Source organism: Candoia aspera, chromosome 2 (genome assembly GCF_035149785.1).
Source record: "Candoia aspera isolate rCanAsp1 chromosome 2, rCanAsp1.hap2, whole genome shotgun sequence".
Classification (NCBI taxonomy): Eukaryota; Metazoa; Chordata; class Lepidosauria; order Squamata; family Boidae; genus Candoia; species Candoia aspera.
The window spans coordinates 135,260,018-135,278,430 of NC_086154.1; the positions used below are offsets into that span (position 1 = coordinate 135,260,018).

General features: G+C 40.4%; 1 protein-coding gene across 1 annotated transcript in view; it reads right to left on the reverse strand.

Moving 5' to 3' along the window:
• Positions 1 to 2,807: 2,807 nt before the first annotated feature.
• SLC4A8 (solute carrier family 4 member 8) overlaps positions 2,808 to 18,413 on the reverse strand; it is a 99,899-nt gene continuing 84,293 nt past the window's right edge. Inside the window, exons 21-26 of the mRNA XM_063292966.1 lie at positions 16,694 to 16,762; positions 12,157 to 12,330; positions 10,088 to 10,225; positions 9,032 to 9,150; positions 3,770 to 3,872; positions 2,808 to 3,315 (exon numbers count right to left, since the gene is read on the reverse strand). Of these exons, the coding sequence (XP_063149036.1) occupies positions 3,785 to 3,872; positions 9,032 to 9,150; positions 10,088 to 10,225; positions 12,157 to 12,330; positions 16,694 to 16,762 (588 nt within the window). The 3' untranslated portion in view covers positions 2,808 to 3,315; positions 3,770 to 3,784. The remainder of the gene's footprint in view (positions 3,316 to 3,769; positions 3,873 to 9,031; positions 9,151 to 10,087; positions 10,226 to 12,156; positions 12,331 to 16,693; positions 16,763 to 18,413) is intronic.

Consider the following 18,413-nt stretch of genomic DNA (forward strand, 5'->3'; position numbering starts at 1 on the left):
GTAAACTATGGAGCCCAAGTGATGCTACTGGATGGGACAGAAGCAAGCTCTGCATGGAATTAAAGTCATCCATCTTCTGTAAATCCCTGATCTCCAGTTTTATCTCTATCTTCCTGATGCCTTCTCTCTCCTTCTGTCGCTCCCTCTCTTCCTGTCAAACAAGCAAGCTATGCGGAAAGGGAGAAATCACTTCTGCCAAATAATTTTATTACCGTAAGTCTTTATGACTTTAACTTTTTGGAAATTAGACTGAGGACCACATGAAATTAATCCAAGGACTGCAGATGGCCCAGGAATGCAGATGATGATGGTGATGATTAGATTTTTATCACTCACTTCTGCTGTACAGGATGAATGGGTGAACATGAACCTTAAGCTATTTTAATTAACATGAGAGTGTTCCTGGATATTTTGTAACTAGTATTAAAAGAGAATACCGAATTCTGTTTCTATGGACATTGCTAGGATGGCATGCAGAGGTGGTTAGCCCATGTGGGTTCAGGGAAATGGTCTCCAGCTGAGCTGCAACACCTCTGTGTCTTCTGAACAGACAGATGAAGGGCTGGCAAAAGAAATCAATCTTTTCCTTGACATAAAAAGTATCTCTAGGCTGCAAGTCTTTATCAGATTCACGCCTGTTGGTCTGTCAAGGCTCATTCGCTCTCTACAAATCTTGGGAAGTGTAGCTTGGTGAGGAAACCCTGACAAGAAACGCAGCATTATCTCCTCACAAGTCTACAGTTTAAGATTCCTTAAATGCAATTCTTATATCAGTTTTATACCGATCAATTTCTTTGGTTTCAAAAGGGCTTCATATGCCATGTGCCTCAGCAGTATCAAAGAATATTCTTAGAAAAGAAGAGAAGATCCCTTTAGGAAAAAAGGCTGTTCAGAAGACCCAGAGGTGTTGCAGCTCAGCTGGAGACCATTTCCCTGAACCCACATGGGCTAACCACCTCTTCATCTCTCTCAAAAAGATCAGACTAGCAGTTGCAGAGAACTGGGGAAGAACACAAAGGAAACATAGGCTTCATGGTACACTTGCATGAAATGGAAATCAGGACAGATATGAACGACTTGCTCTGAGAAGTTAGCATGCCAGTTTTCTTTCTTTTTTCCTCTTTCAAACGCTCTTAAAAAGAACCAAGGCCCTGTCTAAAGATCTGAGACTCAGCACTGTGTGCTGCTGTCCTTCTAAGTCAACTAAGAGGTATAGTAGTATAATTAAGTGCAGTACAAGCATCTATTATCTCTCTTCCTCTGTGTGATAAAATATACATCTGGCCCTGGGAATAGGAACAGATGAATGAACTATAAAGGGAGGTAGTTCAGAAAATATAACTCAGATGTGAGAAATAAAGAAACATGAAAAAGAAACTCAAAATAACACATACACACAAACCAACTTTGTTTGCCATACAATGTAGTACAAAAAAATTCTGACAGGTTTTCAAGATTCTGTTCTTATTCTTTAGAATAATAAAGAGTATTCCTGAAAATTCTGTTGCTCCTATTTGCTGACTTTGCCTACCTCAAAGGGCTGACAAGCTGCATAGATGCAGGATGCCCAGAGATAATGGAGGACATTCAAGCTTGCTGCAGACTCTGGTTGATTTCTTTGCTGAAAACCAGCTCATGGGATGTCTTAACACATGCCAATAGTAGCAGCCAATCCATTATTGTTTTGCCAGTTAACATTTGGGAAGCTCAGACAGACAGACATTTTAATTTTCATAACTTGAAATGGCTCACAACAACTGTCTGAGAATCCCAATGTTCTAAATGATCACAGAAAAAGGAATGATCAAGGATCAAATTTCTGTTTAAAAGCTCAGTGATTTTACTAATTTCCAAGAGAAACTGAGGGAGCTCCCTACGTTTAGGGAAAGAGGAGTTTAGCCACCTTTCTAACAATAAATGCTATGCATCTTTAAGGGCTTGGAATTCTGACTGATTTCTACCAGCTAGAACTTAGAACAGACTAACTGCTGTAAATAGTAACTATTACTTAATCAATATTATTAACATTTGAAACATTCTATTGATTTTCTTGCAGAAAGGTATCTTTACCCTCTCCAGATAGTGAAGTGTGTCACAAAGGAGGTTACATTATCACAGAGGGCGGGCCATGGAATAGGATCTTATGGTACAAGAAAGCAGATTCTGACTTAAGGGAAGGGAGAACTTCCTAATGGTAAGAGCAGTTTGAGAGATTATTGGTGGTGGGCTCCCCTTCACTGGACAGCTTCAAGCAGAGTCTACCAAGCCAACTATTAGAGAATGCTTCCTGAGCGAGCAAGGGGGTTGGACTCCATGTCCTTCCAATTCTGCAGCTCTACAAGTACTATTTTTTTAAAAAGTAAGATTCCTGGCATGGGTTACTCCTCTGGAATTGAATCCTTGCTGAAGCAAACTTTGACTAGATATTATTGTGTTCACTCCTTGAGCTCCAATATCTATTTTATTTTTTCCCACATATTGTCTTGGCAGTAAGTATCCATCAAAATGGTGCAAACAGTGATGCTGACAACTCTTACATTCATCACCTTTCCCTCCCCTTAGGTAATTTGCACTATTGAGGTCAATGGCTTGGCTGAATTCACCTAGACATGAAAACACAGCAACATACACATTTTCTTAAAAACAACTCACAAGATTAGCTGCCAAATAAACAAGGAGCCAAAACAGAATTTAAGCAGCATGATTATGAAACAAAAAAGAGGGGGAAATGCAGGGATATTTCTCCCATTTAATGTAATAATTTATATTGTTACCTCTTATCAATTGTTTATGTGGTAACTCAGCTACATTTTATTATTGGATTTTGCAAACAACACCAACATTTCTAAAGTAGCACCCTAAAAAACCCCCAAAACCAAACAGAAACTCAAAATAGTTGTGGCATAATGTTGCTGTACATTCAAAGTGGAAACTTAAACACACACTGGAAGGAAAAAGGTAAATATACAGTGGCAGCAATCTCTACTACTAAGAAATTGTAACAGAGCAAATATGCATGTGTTTGTGCACACCGAAGAGAGGCTTTAACACTAGACTTCCACTGGTCTATCTTGCTGGTCAGAAGATAATTAGAATGCCCACTGAAGCACACAAAGGATCATCAGAACACTTTTCAATGCCTTTAATATTAACCCAGTTACTTGAATGAAGGAAGTACCAGGGCAGTTACTTTGCCTGTGCCCTTCTCCATTGCAAAAATATTTTCTCTTCTTGGCCTGCACACCTTGGCTCTTCCCTGAGTCACCTTCGTGTGCTGCGAGCTGCTTGTCCTAAGCGAAGTCCTAAACGGCCAAGCTGTAAATAAAAAATTGCCATTAGAGATACCAGTCCTGGATATCCTGAAGGTATTTTCCCATATCTTCTATTTTCTCCCACCCCAAGTTTAAAACAAATGAAACAGATTTAGAATTTCCCTGTCATGATTGTCCAATAATATCCTCTGCATATAGAAATAGTCCGCAAACATCTGCTTCTGGACTGGTAGTTTCTATCACTGGTCAAATGACTGGTCTTCCTTTATAAGCTACGTGTAATACAGCTATGGACTTGCCATGCTACAGAGATGGTATAGTGATTTTGTGGGCATACATTGACTATATTCAGTTCACAGTAGTAGATGTAAGAAAGCTGTTTGGAGAGGGGTGGTTAACAATTCTCATCCTGCCATTTTTAAAGCTGCCCCTTTATATATTCTTTCTTGAAGACTGCATGAGGTGAGGTGAGATTGCCCTATAAAAAATTTCCATACCTCTTCTTTTTAACTTCAGATCTTTCCTGTGTTCATGGTGAGGGTCTTCCACACAGTTGTTTTAGACATTTCTTCTGAGATGTTAATATCTGAAGGATCAGGCCTACAACAACATTTTCATTAAGAGAACTTCCCATTTTATAAAATTATTTTCATCATTTAGAGTTGATTCCCCTGGCTCGAATGAGACAGGAATTAATCACCTGACTATTTCCAAATGCAATACACATAATTCAGTTTCTTTCAAAACACTGAATTCTATTTTATGATTAGAAAAATTGTTCTTCTCCCTGATTATGTGAACGAAGCCATGAGCATACTAATTGAAAAGCCAGAAGTGTGGAATGCCAGAAGTACTTAACTATTGTAAATGACTGTTCATGAACAAACACAGTTCACCGGTATCCATACGTGGGGGGCTGGAGGCAAGGAATAGCACATCCGTGTTCCTAAAGTTTTTATCCCTGTCTTAGTCATATACCACCCTCATTAGATCATATCCACTCTGAGGAAGAAAGTTCAATTAGTTCAATACAAAGCCTAATTTTCTTCCATGTTACTCCAAAACTTAAGGAAGGAGTAAGGAAACATGGATGATAATGTGGTTGGCTTAACTGCAATTGAAGTAAAACCTTTTAAAATGGCCTCGAAACGAAACATTGTTGAGAACCTGCACCCACACTTTCCACAGGCAAAACATCTCGTCCCGCAACCCTCTGGAAATTCTAACACAACCCGAAACTTTAATTTTGGGATTTGATGATTAAAATTGTTTACGATTATAGAAATACTGTGTGCTACTGTTAATTTTGGAGTAAGAGGTTAACGTATCTTCTATTCTACCAAAGGAAGTCAGAAGCGATGCTTTTTCTATATTTTCTTTTTCCTTTTTTTTTTCTTTTCTGCACTCTTAACTTTGCTCTCTTTCTGACCTTTTATTCTTAATTCTTTTTTTTCTGTTTCTTTATATTTTATCTCTTGTTGAAACTTTATTAAGTTTATGGGAAAAAAAAGAAATTCTAACACAATATAATACTGCAGGCAACTAGGCAGGAAAGAAGGGACTCCTTTTTCCATCAGTAGTGTGTGTCTGGGAAAGAGCAGAAGAAGTTCAATCCTTTTATCAGATCTGTTTCTAGAAACTTATTTTTGGCACTGATTCAAAAACTTTACTCAGGAAAAGGCTTGAGACATCTGCAGAATAAACAAGAGTTTCTGATTTTTTTAAAAAAAGTATAATAGTAGCTGTGTTGCCCATGGGAAAAAAAAAGAAAATAAGAGCAATCTACACAAATAATTCCTTTATCAGGACGATGTTTTATAACAGTTGCAAGCTTTTGAGTTTAAATTCTTCTTCCAGCAAAGTAATTAAAGCCTGAAAAAAGAGGACAGAGTTAGTAGCCATTGCCATACCAGATACATTCTTAAATGGAAGGCAAAGCCTCCCTGAGGAATGCTATTCAGATGTTAACTGGTGCAGGGTGATGCTACACATTGAGCAACAATAAGGGAATATCTTTAAAGATCTGGGAAAGAAGACCCAAAACTTGATGTTTTTTAAGGACTCAATTCTGGAAATAGAAATTCCAGCAGCTAAAACCCACATCATTTCCCATGTAGGTGGGATGCAAGGTGGAAAACTCAACTTTTGTTGTTTATTCGTTTAGTCGCTTCCGACTCTTCGTGACTTCATGGACCAGCCCACGCCAGAGCTTCCTGTCAGTCGTCAACACCCCCAGCTCCCCCAGGGACGAGTCCGTCACCTCTAGAATATCATCCATCCATCTTGCCCTTGGTCGGCCCTTCTTCCTTTTGCCCTCCACTCTCCCCAGCATCAGCATCTTCTCCAGGGTGTCCTGGCTTCTCATTATGTGGCCGAAGTATTTCAGTTTGGCCTTTAATATCATTCCCTCAAGTGAGCAGTCTGGCTTTATTTCCTGGAGGATGGACTGGTTTGATCTTCTTGCAGTCCAAGGCACTCTCAGAATTTCCCTCCAACACCACAGTTCAAAAGCATCGATCTTCCTTCTCTCAGCCTTCCTTATGGTCCAGCTCTCGCAGCCATATGTTACTACAGGGAACACCATTGCTTTAACTATGCGGACCTTTGTTGTCGGTGTGATGTCTCTGCTCTTAACTATTTTATCGAGATTTGTCATTGCTCTTCTCCCAAGGATTAAGCGTCTTCTGATTTCCTGACTGCAGTCAGCATCTGCAGTAATCTTCGCACCTAGGAATACAAAGTCTTTCACTGCTTCTACATTTTCTCCCTCTATTTGCCAGTTATCAATCAAGCTGGTTGCCATAATCTTGGTTTTTTTGAGGTTTAGCTGCAAGCCAGCTTTTGCACTTTCTTCTTTCACCTTCATCATGAGGCTCCTCGGTTCCTCTTCGCTTTCAGCCATCAAAGTGGTCTCATCTGCATATCTGAGATAGTTAACGTTTCTTACAGCAATTTTAACTCCAGCCTTGGATTCCTCAAGCCCAGCATGTTGCATGATGTGTTCTGCGTACAAGTTGAATAGGTAGGGTGAGAGTATACAGCCCTGCCGTACTCCTTTCCCAATCTTAAACCAGTCCGTTGTTCCGTGGTCTGTTCTTACTGTTGCTACTTGGTCGTTATACAGAGTCTTCAGGAGGCAGACAAGATGACTTGGTATCCCCATACCACTAAGAACTTGCCACAGTTTGTTATGGTCCACACAGTCAAAGGCTTTAGAATAGTCAATAAAACAGAAATAGATGTTTTTCTGAAACTCCCTGGCTTTTTCCATTATCCAGCGGATATTGGCAATCTGGTCCCTAGTTCCTCTGCCTTTTCTAAACCCAGCTTGTACATCTCGCAATTCTCGCTCCATGAATTGCTGAAGTCTACCTTGCAGGATCTTGAGCATTACCTTACTGGCATGTGAAATGAGTGCCACTGTTCGATAGTTTGAGCATTCTTTAGTGTTTCCCTTTTTTGGTATGGGGATATAAGTTGATTTTTTCCAGTCTGATGGCCATTCTTGTGTTTTCCAAATTTGCTGGCATATAGCATGCATTACCTTGACAGCATCATCTTGCAAGATTTTGAACAGTTCAGCTGGGATGCCGTCGTCTCCTGCTGCCTTGTTATTAGCAATGCTTCTTAAGGCCCACTCAACCTCACTCTTCAGGATGTCTGGCTCTAGCTCCCTGACCAGACTGTCAAAGCTATCCCCGATATTGTTAACCTTCCTATACAGGTCTTCCGTATATTCTTGCCACCTTTTCTTGATCTCTTCTTCTTCTGTTAGGTCCTTGCCATCTTTGCTTTTGATCATACCCATTTTGGCCTGGAATTTACCTCCAATGTTTCTAATTTTCTGGAAGAGGTCTCTTGTCCTTCCTATTCTATTGTCTTCTTCCACTTCCGCACATTGCTTGTTTAAAAATAATTCCTTATCTCTTCTGGCTAACCTCTGGAATTTTGCATTTAATTGGGCATATCTCCCCCTATCACTGTTGCCTTTTGCTTTCCTTCTTTCTTGGGCAACTTCTAGTGTCTCAGCAGACAGCCATTTTGCCTTCTTGGTTTTCTCTTTCTTTGGGATGTATTTTGTTGCTGCCTCCTGAACAATGTTGCGAACTTCTGTCCAGAGTTCTTCCGGGACCCTATCTACTAAGTCCAGTCCTTTAAATCGATTCTTCACCTCCACTGCATATTCCTTAGGAATATTAGTGAGCTCATATCTAGCTGATCTGTGGGTCTTCCCTAATCTCTTTAGTCTGATCCTAAATTGTGCAAGAAGAAGTTCGTGATCGGAACTACAGTCAGCTCCAGGTCTTGTTTTTACCGACTGTATAGATGTCTGCCACCTTTGGCTGCAAAGGATGAAGTCAATCTGATTTCGGTGTTGTCCATCTGGGGAAGTCCATGTATAAAGCCGTCTCTTAGGTTGTTGGAAGAGAGTGTTTGTTATGCAGAGTGAGTTGTCTTGGCAAAATTCTATCAGCCTATGTCCTGCTTCGTTTTGTTCTCCCAGGCCATGCTTACCTGTAATTCCAGGTGTCATTTGACTGCCCACCTTAGCATTCCAGTCTCCCGTGATGAAAATAACATCTCTTTTAGGCATGTTGTCCAGTAGGTGCTGCAGATCCTCATAGAACTGCTCTACTTCAGCTTCTTCAGCATCTGTGGTTGGGGCGTACATTTGGATCACTGTGATGTTAGATGGCTTGCCCTGAATTTGAATTGAGATCATTCTGTCGTTTTTTGGATTGTATCCAAGCACTGCTTTAGCCACTTTACTATTAATTATGAAGGCTACTCCATTTCTTTTGTGGTCCTCTTGTCCACAGTAGTAGATCTGGTGGTCATTTGATGTGAAGTGGCCCATTCCAGTCCATTTCAGTTCACTGACGCCCAAAATGTCTATCTTTAATCTTGACATCTCACCAATAACCACATCCAATTTGCCCTGGCTCACAGATCTTACATTCCAGATTCCAATGGTGTGTTGATCCTTAGAACATCGGATTCGCCGTTCACCACCAGCACCGTCGGCCGCTAGCCGTCCTTTCGGCTTTGAGCTAGCTGCGTCATCACGTCTGGGGCTAGTTGAACTCATCCTCTGTTCCTCCCCAGTAGTATTTTGACCATCTTCCGACATGGGGGTCTCATCTTCCGATGGTATACCGACATATCTCTGGTTGTACTGATCCAATTAGTTTTCACGGCAAGAATACTGGGGTGGGTTGCCATTACCTTCCCCAGGGATCGCATTTAGTCTGACCTCTCTGTCATGACCTTCCCATCTTGGGTGGCCCTTCATGGTTTAGCTCATGGCATCATTGAGGTGCTCAAGCTCCAGCACCACGACAAGGTAACAATCCTTTGCTGAAAAACTGGAACACTCAACTAGGCCATGTCTATATTTGCAAAGATGGAGATTATTTAAGATGCTATTACTTAAAAAAATGCCAGTGATGGAGCCATGAATGGCAATGAAACGTCTGCAAGAAAACAAGGCTCAGAGAGCACCAAGGACTCCACAGTTCAACCCTGAGCTACAAATATTTGCTTCAATTGGAGCCATGAATGTCTGCATTCCCAAATGTAAATGAGCACAGTGGTAAAAGTGGTTGATACAACTCAAATGATGTGGCTGAAGGTATATTCCAGTATATTTCCAAACAGGTTAGTGGAAGAATTAAAAATAACAGTAGCAACAGGAACAACAGAAAAAGCTACAACAATATAATAATTGCTTTTAGCTTAATGGGTTGTTTTTTTTTTACCTATTGTAAGTTTTTGGCACACTACTCTGTGAACTTCCTGGAACTGCCAGATAATCTGGATTCATCGAAGGCATATCAATTACAGTTGGTTTATCGTCTGCCATCATCTTCTGAGATTCCTTTTTAACAGAGAAATTCTTGTTTTAATTGTGATAAAATAATACACTCCAGTCCTAATCTGCACATATACCAACCAAAGTTTTCTACAGTTGAACTGATAATGGTTACCTTTTGATAACTCCTTCACCATATTATTTAGCACAATTTATCAACTTTCATGACATTTGCTGTCAATAAAGAAACAAGTTTCAATCAAAGTAGCCTGATCTGCATTATACCCTGAACTTATTATGTATCTGAAATTCCATCATTACTGAATTGAAATGTTCCAATTTATTTAGTACCTACATAGTCCATGCCCAGAGGAGGTGACATTCTACCTATGATGGCCCGACACAAATCTCTTGCCAGAGCCAGAAAGTTGTGCCCAACACAACCTGGAGGCCCCCAATACACAGAGCAGTTGCTAGCCATAAAAGGGGGAATGAGAGTGAGATGTCTAAGGGTCACATCCAGAGAGGCTGGGGAAAAAGAAACCTCAGTAGAAAAGGTCTGGGACCTCAGTACAGAAGATAAGAAAAATGATACAGAGAGATAAGAAAAAAGGATAGAAATAAGAATGTAAAAAAACAAATTAAAAACAGTAGAAACTACACCCCCTTGTTAGCTGAAGAAACGAGCAACCTTTTCTGTTTTTCCTGGTGAAATTTCTGGGGGGAAAAGCTAGTCTTGTTTTTAAAGAGAGGTCTAATGCTCCCTCTAGTGGTCTCTCACCAGAGCGCAGAAACAAGTCTTGAAAGCAGTCTAGAGCTTTTTCACAACAGCGGTGAGCATGTCAAGAAGGTGCCTGGGTCAGATCTGACTTACACTTCCAAAAGCACCAGGCAGGCACTGCCCAGACAGCTGTCTACAGAAGGCAGGGGTCACATCAGGTCAGCAGCACACAGGAAAAGGGTCGGGTACAGTGTCCAGAGACCAGAAGGGAGAGTTACTCACATCACTTTGTTTTGCCTCTTGAATAGCATCATCCAGACTTTTCTTTTTGCTTTCTGGCATGAGGTCATCAAGCCAGCTGAGTTCCCGCTTTGAAAAGCATATATCCATGACCTTCCGAACAAAGATCAATGCCAAAACCTTGGGAAGGGAGAAGAGAGAAAGGAGAAGAAAAAAGGAGTAACATTCCTGAGATGACAACAGAATTCACCAGAAATGAGCAAAGCAGATAACAAGCACCAGAGAGAAAAAATTGAAAGAGAGAGAAACAGAGAATACATCACACATCATCAAGGTCTCTTTTTCTAAAAGCTTCCATTGTGGCAAATAAGCTTGCTTTATGCTAGTTCTGGGGCTGTTGATCTCACAATGCTAAATAAATACAACCATTGTTCCTTTATGATACTACTAAAATCAAGATAGTAGAGCCTCGTGTGGCACAGAGTGGTAGGCGGCAGTATTGCAACCAAAACTCTCCCCACGACCCGAGTTCTATCCCAGAGGAAGCTGGATTCCCGGGTAGCCGGCTCAGGTCGACTCAGCCTTCCATCCTTCCAAAGTCAGTGAAATGAGCACCCAGCTTGCTTGCTGGGGAAGGCGAAGACTGGGGAAGGCAATGGCAAACCACCCCGCTATAGTCTGCCAAGAAAAGGTCATGAAAGTGGCGTCCCCCCAAAGGGTCAGACTTGACTCAGTGCTTGCACAGGGGACCTTTCACCTTTCACAAAATCAAGATGGAAAGGCAAGATATAGTATGGAATTCATTAGGAACAGTGGATGCAAAGAAAAAGTGGTTTAGTTATCTTGGAGCTACTTGGTAGATATTCAGAAATGATCACATTGGGAGAATATCAGGTATTTTAACTCCATGCACACGATTAAGACCAAGACTCATCTGGTGAAAAAGGCTCATGTCAGCAAACAAACTACAGGTATGCTTACTGACTGCCTTGTTTAGCGAATTTGAAGTTACAACGGTTGGGAAAAAACAGCTTTGTGACCAAGCCTCGCATTTATGACCATCACAGCATCCCGCAGTCAAGTGATTGCCTTTTGTGTGCTTCACAACCAGCTTCCAACAAGCAAAATTAATTGGAGAACACAGAAGTGAAATCACAAGTTATGGTAATATGTCTTGTTTAACGGCTGCGGTGATTCACTTAATGACAGAAGTGGAAGTGAAGCTGTAAATCAGTTGTGGTCATGTGATTTTCTGCTTAGCAAACACAGCACTTAGCAACAGAGTTGCCAGTCCCAGTTGTGGTTAGTAAGCAAGGATTGCCTGTACAGCCCACCTGGGACAGCCTCTAAAATACCCCTTAAAACATTCAAGCAGGACTTCTATTAATTCACACTGAAATTTAGGAAGTGATAATGGATGGTGTTGACATATTGGTAATGGAATTATGAAATGGCATATGCTGTCAAGTCTACAAAAGCCTTCTTTATTCCAGTTAGTAAACTGTTCTGCTGTTAATATTTTCCCCTTAAGCCAGCAGCAATAACTAATATGTAGCATGAATATTGTCACTCATTTGTTCTCTGACATATGAATAATATATAAGGTAAAGGTAAAGGTTTCCCTTGACGTAAAGTCCAGTCGTGTCCGACTCTAGGGGGCGGTGCTCATCTCCGTTTCTAAGCCTTAGAGCCGGCGTTGTCCGTAGACATTTTCCGGGTCATGTGGCCAGCATGACGACACGGAACGCCGTTACCTTCCTGCCGAAGTGGTACCTATTGATCTACTCACGTTTGCATGTTTTCGAACTGCTAGGTGAGCAGGAGCTGGGACTAGCAACGGGTGCTCACCCCGCCGCGCGGTTTCAAACCGCCAACCTTCCGATCGGCAGCTCAGCGGTTTAACCTGCAGCGCCACCACGTCCCATGAATAATATATAACTAAAGACTTATTTCTTTAGCCTTACAGCTCAGGATTCTCAGCAAAATCAGGTCTTCTTAATACTGTATAGATGTAATACACAGATGCCAGGTCAATGCCTTCAAGATGTAATTCTGACTCTTCTCCCATACCCCTATGATAGAGATGGCCATTTCAGTTTTAAGTATTTTACCATCATAGGAAAGATAATGGCTGCAGGAGTTGCCTTGATAATCCACAGAATGATCAGGCAGATCAACTGGATCATTGTGAAGAGATACACTTTCCTCAGAGGAACATGTCGCAGGTAAATGAAATCAGGCTGGTGTTTGGTGGGCATTGCCATGAGCTTCAGGCGGTCAAAAAACTAGGAAAACAGTGCAACAAAAGCAGAACATGCATTGAAAAAAGGTGTAACCGGTAGAGCAGGTATTCTAGAAATCATATTGCCCCAACCAGGCATCCCAGAATTGTCCATGATGGTTGGTAAGGCAAGGCAGGAGTTGCATACCCCACACTTCTAGGGATGTCAGATCAGGGAAGCCTACCATAAAGAAACCATCCCAAAACCTAATAAGTAGGTTAAGACCATTTTTGACACAAGAGCTACTAGTCAGCAACACAAAAACAATTAATTTAAGCTTGATTTCAAACCTATATCCTTTGAACAGGAATCATGTATATATCCCCCCATGGTCAAAAAGCACTTTGGTAAAATCACTTTGTGGGGTTCCCCAGTAATCCATTACCCATACATGGTAATACACTTTTAAACAATGATATATCTTCACAACTTACTATTTAAAGCTGTTACTCAGACTTTGAAAGATTACAATTTTTAAGAAACAGCCCAGCTCAGTGATAAAACACACACTTTGCATTCTGTTGATCAAAAGTTCAGTCCCTAGTAATGGACTTCTGGTGGGGAAATGGCACCTTGAGACACATCTTTGTGCTCTTTGCGGTAGACTAGTCAGGGCAGATTGTTTTTTGGGCTCAGGCAGGTCTCCTTAGAGCACAGAAATGTTCTCCAGATTAAGGAGAACCTTAGGAATCACCCCATGTGCTCTCCAGATGGCTGGTCGCAACCAGAAGGCTGCAGAATGGTGTTTTGCTATTGACTAGTGAGTGATCAGCTGGGAGGCAGGGTTGTCATCTCTTCCTTAGCTATGCTGAAACTGAAAACGGACTCTAAAGCTGCCCACCCCATTTCTAAAACACCATTTTTTTCTGTTTTATTTGTTATTGCTTTTTGCAACAAAGAGATGTGGAACCTCTTGGTGATTTTCATTATTTTTGGACGTTATTAATTTGGAAATTTGGCTTTTTCAATACTTAAATTATAATGTTGGGACTTAAAGATTTTTGCTTGCTATTTGCTATTTTTTTAATGTTTCGAGGATTATAAAAGATTTTCCTACTTTGTTGAATCTGCAGAGCTGAATTCTGATCTATCTGCTTTTACTTTCCATGAGAACGGCTTCTGTTTACACTTTCTTTCATGTTTATTGAAGGCTTCCTGAAAATTAACTGAAGGACTTCCCCAATCTCCTGCCTAATGCATTCTTGAGGCACTAGGGGCGCCATAGCATTCTGTGGAGGGACATGGAAGAAAGCAATCCTTAAAGAATTCTATCTTAAGGTTGCCCATGTCCTGGAACATCTCCTGGAAGTTGTAGAATCTAAAGTTTACCAACGATCTGAAAAAGATACAAGGGTGAAAACTATTTTGGGAATAATGCTTCTTCCTTAAAGAAGAAAACGAGGATTAATGTCCTGAAGACAAAATGTGAAGGGAAAAAAGTTGAATTGTGGAATGCTAACCCTAATCTTGAATAAGGAAAAGTTCTGGGTGTAAAGGTAGAGATGGAAATGGCTGCATTCCTGGAGCATCGAGACCAAAGGAAGGAATTAAGCTTCAAGGGCTGGAAGGTTTTTGAAGATTATTTGGACTTCACAAGGCAGGCTGTTAAACTTGAGATTTGTAAGGAGAAAGCCCTGTCTGTAATACTGAGACATTTAAATGCCTTAGTCTATTTTGAAGTGGGATAATAGTTTAATTGGGTTTATCAGGATGGTCTCTTAAAGGTTTAGACGGATAATTTTGTTTTTGGGATAATGACTTTATTTGGGTAAGGTAAAGGTAAAGGTTTCCCTTGATGTAAAGTCCAGTCGTGTCCGACTCTAGGGGGCGGTGCTCATCTCCGTTTCTAAGCCTTGGAGCCGGCGTTGTCCCTTAGGACCCGTCCATGGTCATGTGGCCGGCATGACTCACGGAACGCCGTTACCTTCCTGCCGAAGCGGTACCAATTAATCTACTCACATTTGCATGTTTTCGAACTGCTTGGTGTGCAGGAGCTGGGACGAGCAACGGGAGCTCACCCCGCCGCGCGGTTTCGAACCGCCGACCTTCCGATCGGCAGCTCAGCGGTTTAACCCGCAGCGCCACCGCGTCCCTTTTATTTGGGTAAGAGGATATTAATAAAGTTATTGTTTAAATATTTAATGGTTGTAAGATGTAACGTTTAAGTTTTGGTTAATTTACATAAATAAGTTTATTAGGGTGGTTTTTTAAAGGTTTTGATGGACGCTTTTTCTTTTTGAAAAATATGAATTAAATGTAGACAGGGCTTTTTTTGTTGTTATTTTAGCAGGTAGAGAGGAGTAAAATTGTAGTGAAGAAGGACAATATTTGATCAGTTGTTTATTAGGTGAAAAATTATGCTGCAAACGGTTTTTTATATATTAAGAGGGAAAGGTAGTTTGTTTTAGAGAAGAACGTTATATGAGAATGGAAATGTTTTATAGAAATAATTTTTTGTGCTTTGAACCACAAGCTGGCTAACATTTCAGAAACCCAGGCCCTAGTATGCAACAAAAATCTGTTTATTTTAGTTTAAATTAGAGTAAGAGATTAATATTGAGTTACATATATCTTTGTTGTAGAAAGTTGGAAGTCACTATGTAGTAGTCTCCTTTGTGTTTTCACTTTTTTAGTTTTCTTTTTTTCTTGTAGTATTCTTCGTTTCATTCTTTGTAGTTTTTATGTATATGTTGAAAAAAATATTAATAAAGCTTTAAACAAACAAAAAAAAGTCCCTATCATCTCCCAAGATGGAATGTGGTGCTTGGTGGAAGAGGTTTACAACAAAAGAAAGTGCAAGTATTTTTTGTGTCACAATTAACAATGAAATGAATATATTGTGTTACATTCTTGTACAGTACAGAAAATACAAAGTATATCTGCAACCTTTTAACACAGAGGTCAGCAACTTTTTCAGGTGATGGCATCACACCAAGATTTCAGTAATGGGCACAGGCAACAAACTATGCATTATTATTTTTTTAAATTAAAAACTTGAAAAATGGTCCAAATCTCAGGGCTTCCATGATGTCCAACTCAGAGGATGATGGGGAAGAAGTGGAGGTTATGTGCTCTGAACCACAAGCTGGCCAACATCCCAAAGACCCAGGCCCTAGTATGCAACAAAAATCTGAACCTCTTTTGTCCAGCTCAGTGGTATCTGGGCCAGAATTACAAGATCAGAGCTCAAGAGAATAATGGCATCATCTTGTGGAAGCCCAGTGGACTAAACCATGGAGAAGTTGCAAGGCCCAGCTCCTGGGCAGTAACATGCAAGAGCTGTGAGTTAATCATACTTTGGGTAAGTTTGTAAGGGCCTTGGTTATCTAGGGCAGGGTTCCTCAACCTTGGCAACTCTAAGCTGTGTGGACTTCAACTCCCAGAATTCCAGCTTTGCTGGCTGGGGAATTCTGGAAGTTGAAGTCTGCACAGCTTAGAGTTGCCAAGGTCGAGGAACCCTGGTCTAGGGCATGAATAGAAACCTGACTCTGTCAGCCAGTACTGGAAAACCACCTTTTCATTCTCAGTGCAAAACCTCAGATTCTGTGTGAACATGGACTCTTTTACTCCTGACTGACACTTGGACTCCTGATTGGCTACTGGTTACACATTCTGCCTGGCATGATAAAGTATTGCTGACTACAAGTTTTGGATCAGACTTGGTTAACTCTCTTAGTTGCTTCTTGTATTAGACTGATTTCTTTGCTGTAAACTTGGTACTATTCCTCCTAGGTATCCCCGGAACGGTGTAACATTGTATGTGAAAACAGAGATACCTATCCCATTTGGATTGCTCATAGACCGGGGCTGCTTTAATATTTTTTAATGCTTAATTTGTTTTAAGTTTTGGAAGTGAATGGGTGCCACCTAGTGGTGTTTATGTGTCAGTGCCAATCTGTTGGGGAGGTTGCCTTTATTTAATAAAACAAGGGGGGGGAAAGCACATGCAGGCTTCTCATACATGTACACAAGATTATATTTCACTATAATCATATTTTATTTTTTAAAACAAACAAATAAATAATATAATCTATACCTGTAAGCAACTTGTTCATAAATTGCAAGTAACATCAGGTCTTCACCGCTATACACTATGTGCTGGATAACTGTTTGATTGCTATAATTTAGGAATGATGTGAACTGCTACACTTGCAGGTGCCTTGGTACTTAGAGCAAAATTTATATTGGCTTTTGCAAAACTACTATGGCAAAGCTGGTGGAATACAGGTTTTCTCTGCTCAGAAGACAAAGTGGTTCACTCAGTCTTCTGATGTCTCTGCCATTTACAAAGTCTCACCACAAACATTAATCATCCAAAGCCCCTGACATCCTTGCTGTGCTTATATAGATATATAGATATAAATACCTGTATTTCATTCAGGGAAGAAACACCCATGTACAAAAACACTCCATAGAGAACAGGCATAGGTATAAACTGAAAAGAAGAAGAACGTAAGTACTGCATGAGATGTAATTTAGATATATCGCTGAATTCTTTATAAAATAATATTGTCTGAAAATATAGCTTCTCTCCAACATGACATTTCTTTAAAAAAATCTATTCAATCACTGATAAATATGCTGTTTTGAGAGGAAGGTTATCAGGGCTTTGGCATCAACACTGTCACTGTTTTCTGTGCTACAGTCCAGCACTTGAAATACCACGTGGAAAGGTAAACTTTCTAATTGGGGAAAAGAGGCATGACCACACAAGGCAACTCCAATTTAATGTGGATGCTCAGTTGCGCTGACTTACGACCTGTCCTCAAACTTAAGACCGTCGCAACGTTCCCACGGTCAGCTGATCAGGGTCCTGCAAAGGTCAGGCAACTTTCTCTTGAATCACAGAGTTCCAAGTTAGCTTTCAGAAAAGGAGAAAAGGAGATAAGGTCTACTCTCCAGGCTACAATTCCTAACCTATGGAATAGGGCGTTATGTTTAAACACTAAGGGTCGTATTTTTGAACAATTATGGCATACTTCTATTTTGAATTAACAGAATAGTCACTGTTGATCTTTATATCCAAGGACTTGTTAAAGTTAATTTTAGTTTCAAATCTGGCTTTTATCTGTAACATGGGATTCTATGTTGCATTTACACATTTTATTTTAAAATTGCATGCTATTAATCACACATTAACAGTTGCAGTTTTCTCTGGCCACGGAAGTTCACTGAAGAGTAGAATGTGTCTGTTGGTATGTTTCTCAATAAAATGAACAACAGAATGATTTTAAGGGGAGATTTAAGATAAAATTGCTACCTTAAAACTTAATCACCTATTTTATTCTACTTACTTAGGCATGAATAAAGCAATGCTTTTCTCTTTTACTACATTGCTTCATTGAATGTGACTACTGATAATGCCATCACTGCTGTTGGAAAGTTACTTAAACTTCTACAGCTTTCTGCATTTCACCAACATTTGGGGGAGATGGGCAGTGATAAAAATATGATAAATAAATCAATAAAAATTTGATCTCATTGTGTATTTTTTCTACCTCATGTATACTCTATGTATATGTACATGCGCATGCACACACACAAACAGGCATCTCCAACATACTGTGTTAAAATGACAACACATGGAGCAACTTTAGGATACAAACTGTCTTGATGTCCTGATATCTGATGCGAATACGTAAGTTGCACTTTTTGCATCACGAGGTACATTTTATCATTTGCCCCCCCACTCCCTATCTCCCAATGCCCATGCCTACATATAAGTGTACTTGTCTGTGCATACACGCTAGGATGGTGCAAATCCATTGAAAGAGACATCTCAGAATGCGCAGGAGCACATAACGAAGCACCTCTTTTTGAACAGATAAAGCAACCCAGGCACAAACAGCTGCTTGGGAAATTGCTCCCAGGTACCGCCAAAAGGATCAGGCATGTTCATTTTTTCCTGTTTCATTGGGAAAAAATGTATCAAAAGTGCATTCCACAGAATCTCTAAAGTTTAAAGGATTTGCACATCTTTATCAGGGCTGGGCAATGCTTTGGATTGGAGGAGGGAAAGGTGCTTGAGAATGTATGGGGATGCTCACATAGCACCAATCAGCAAATCCTTAAAGCAGCTGTTTCTT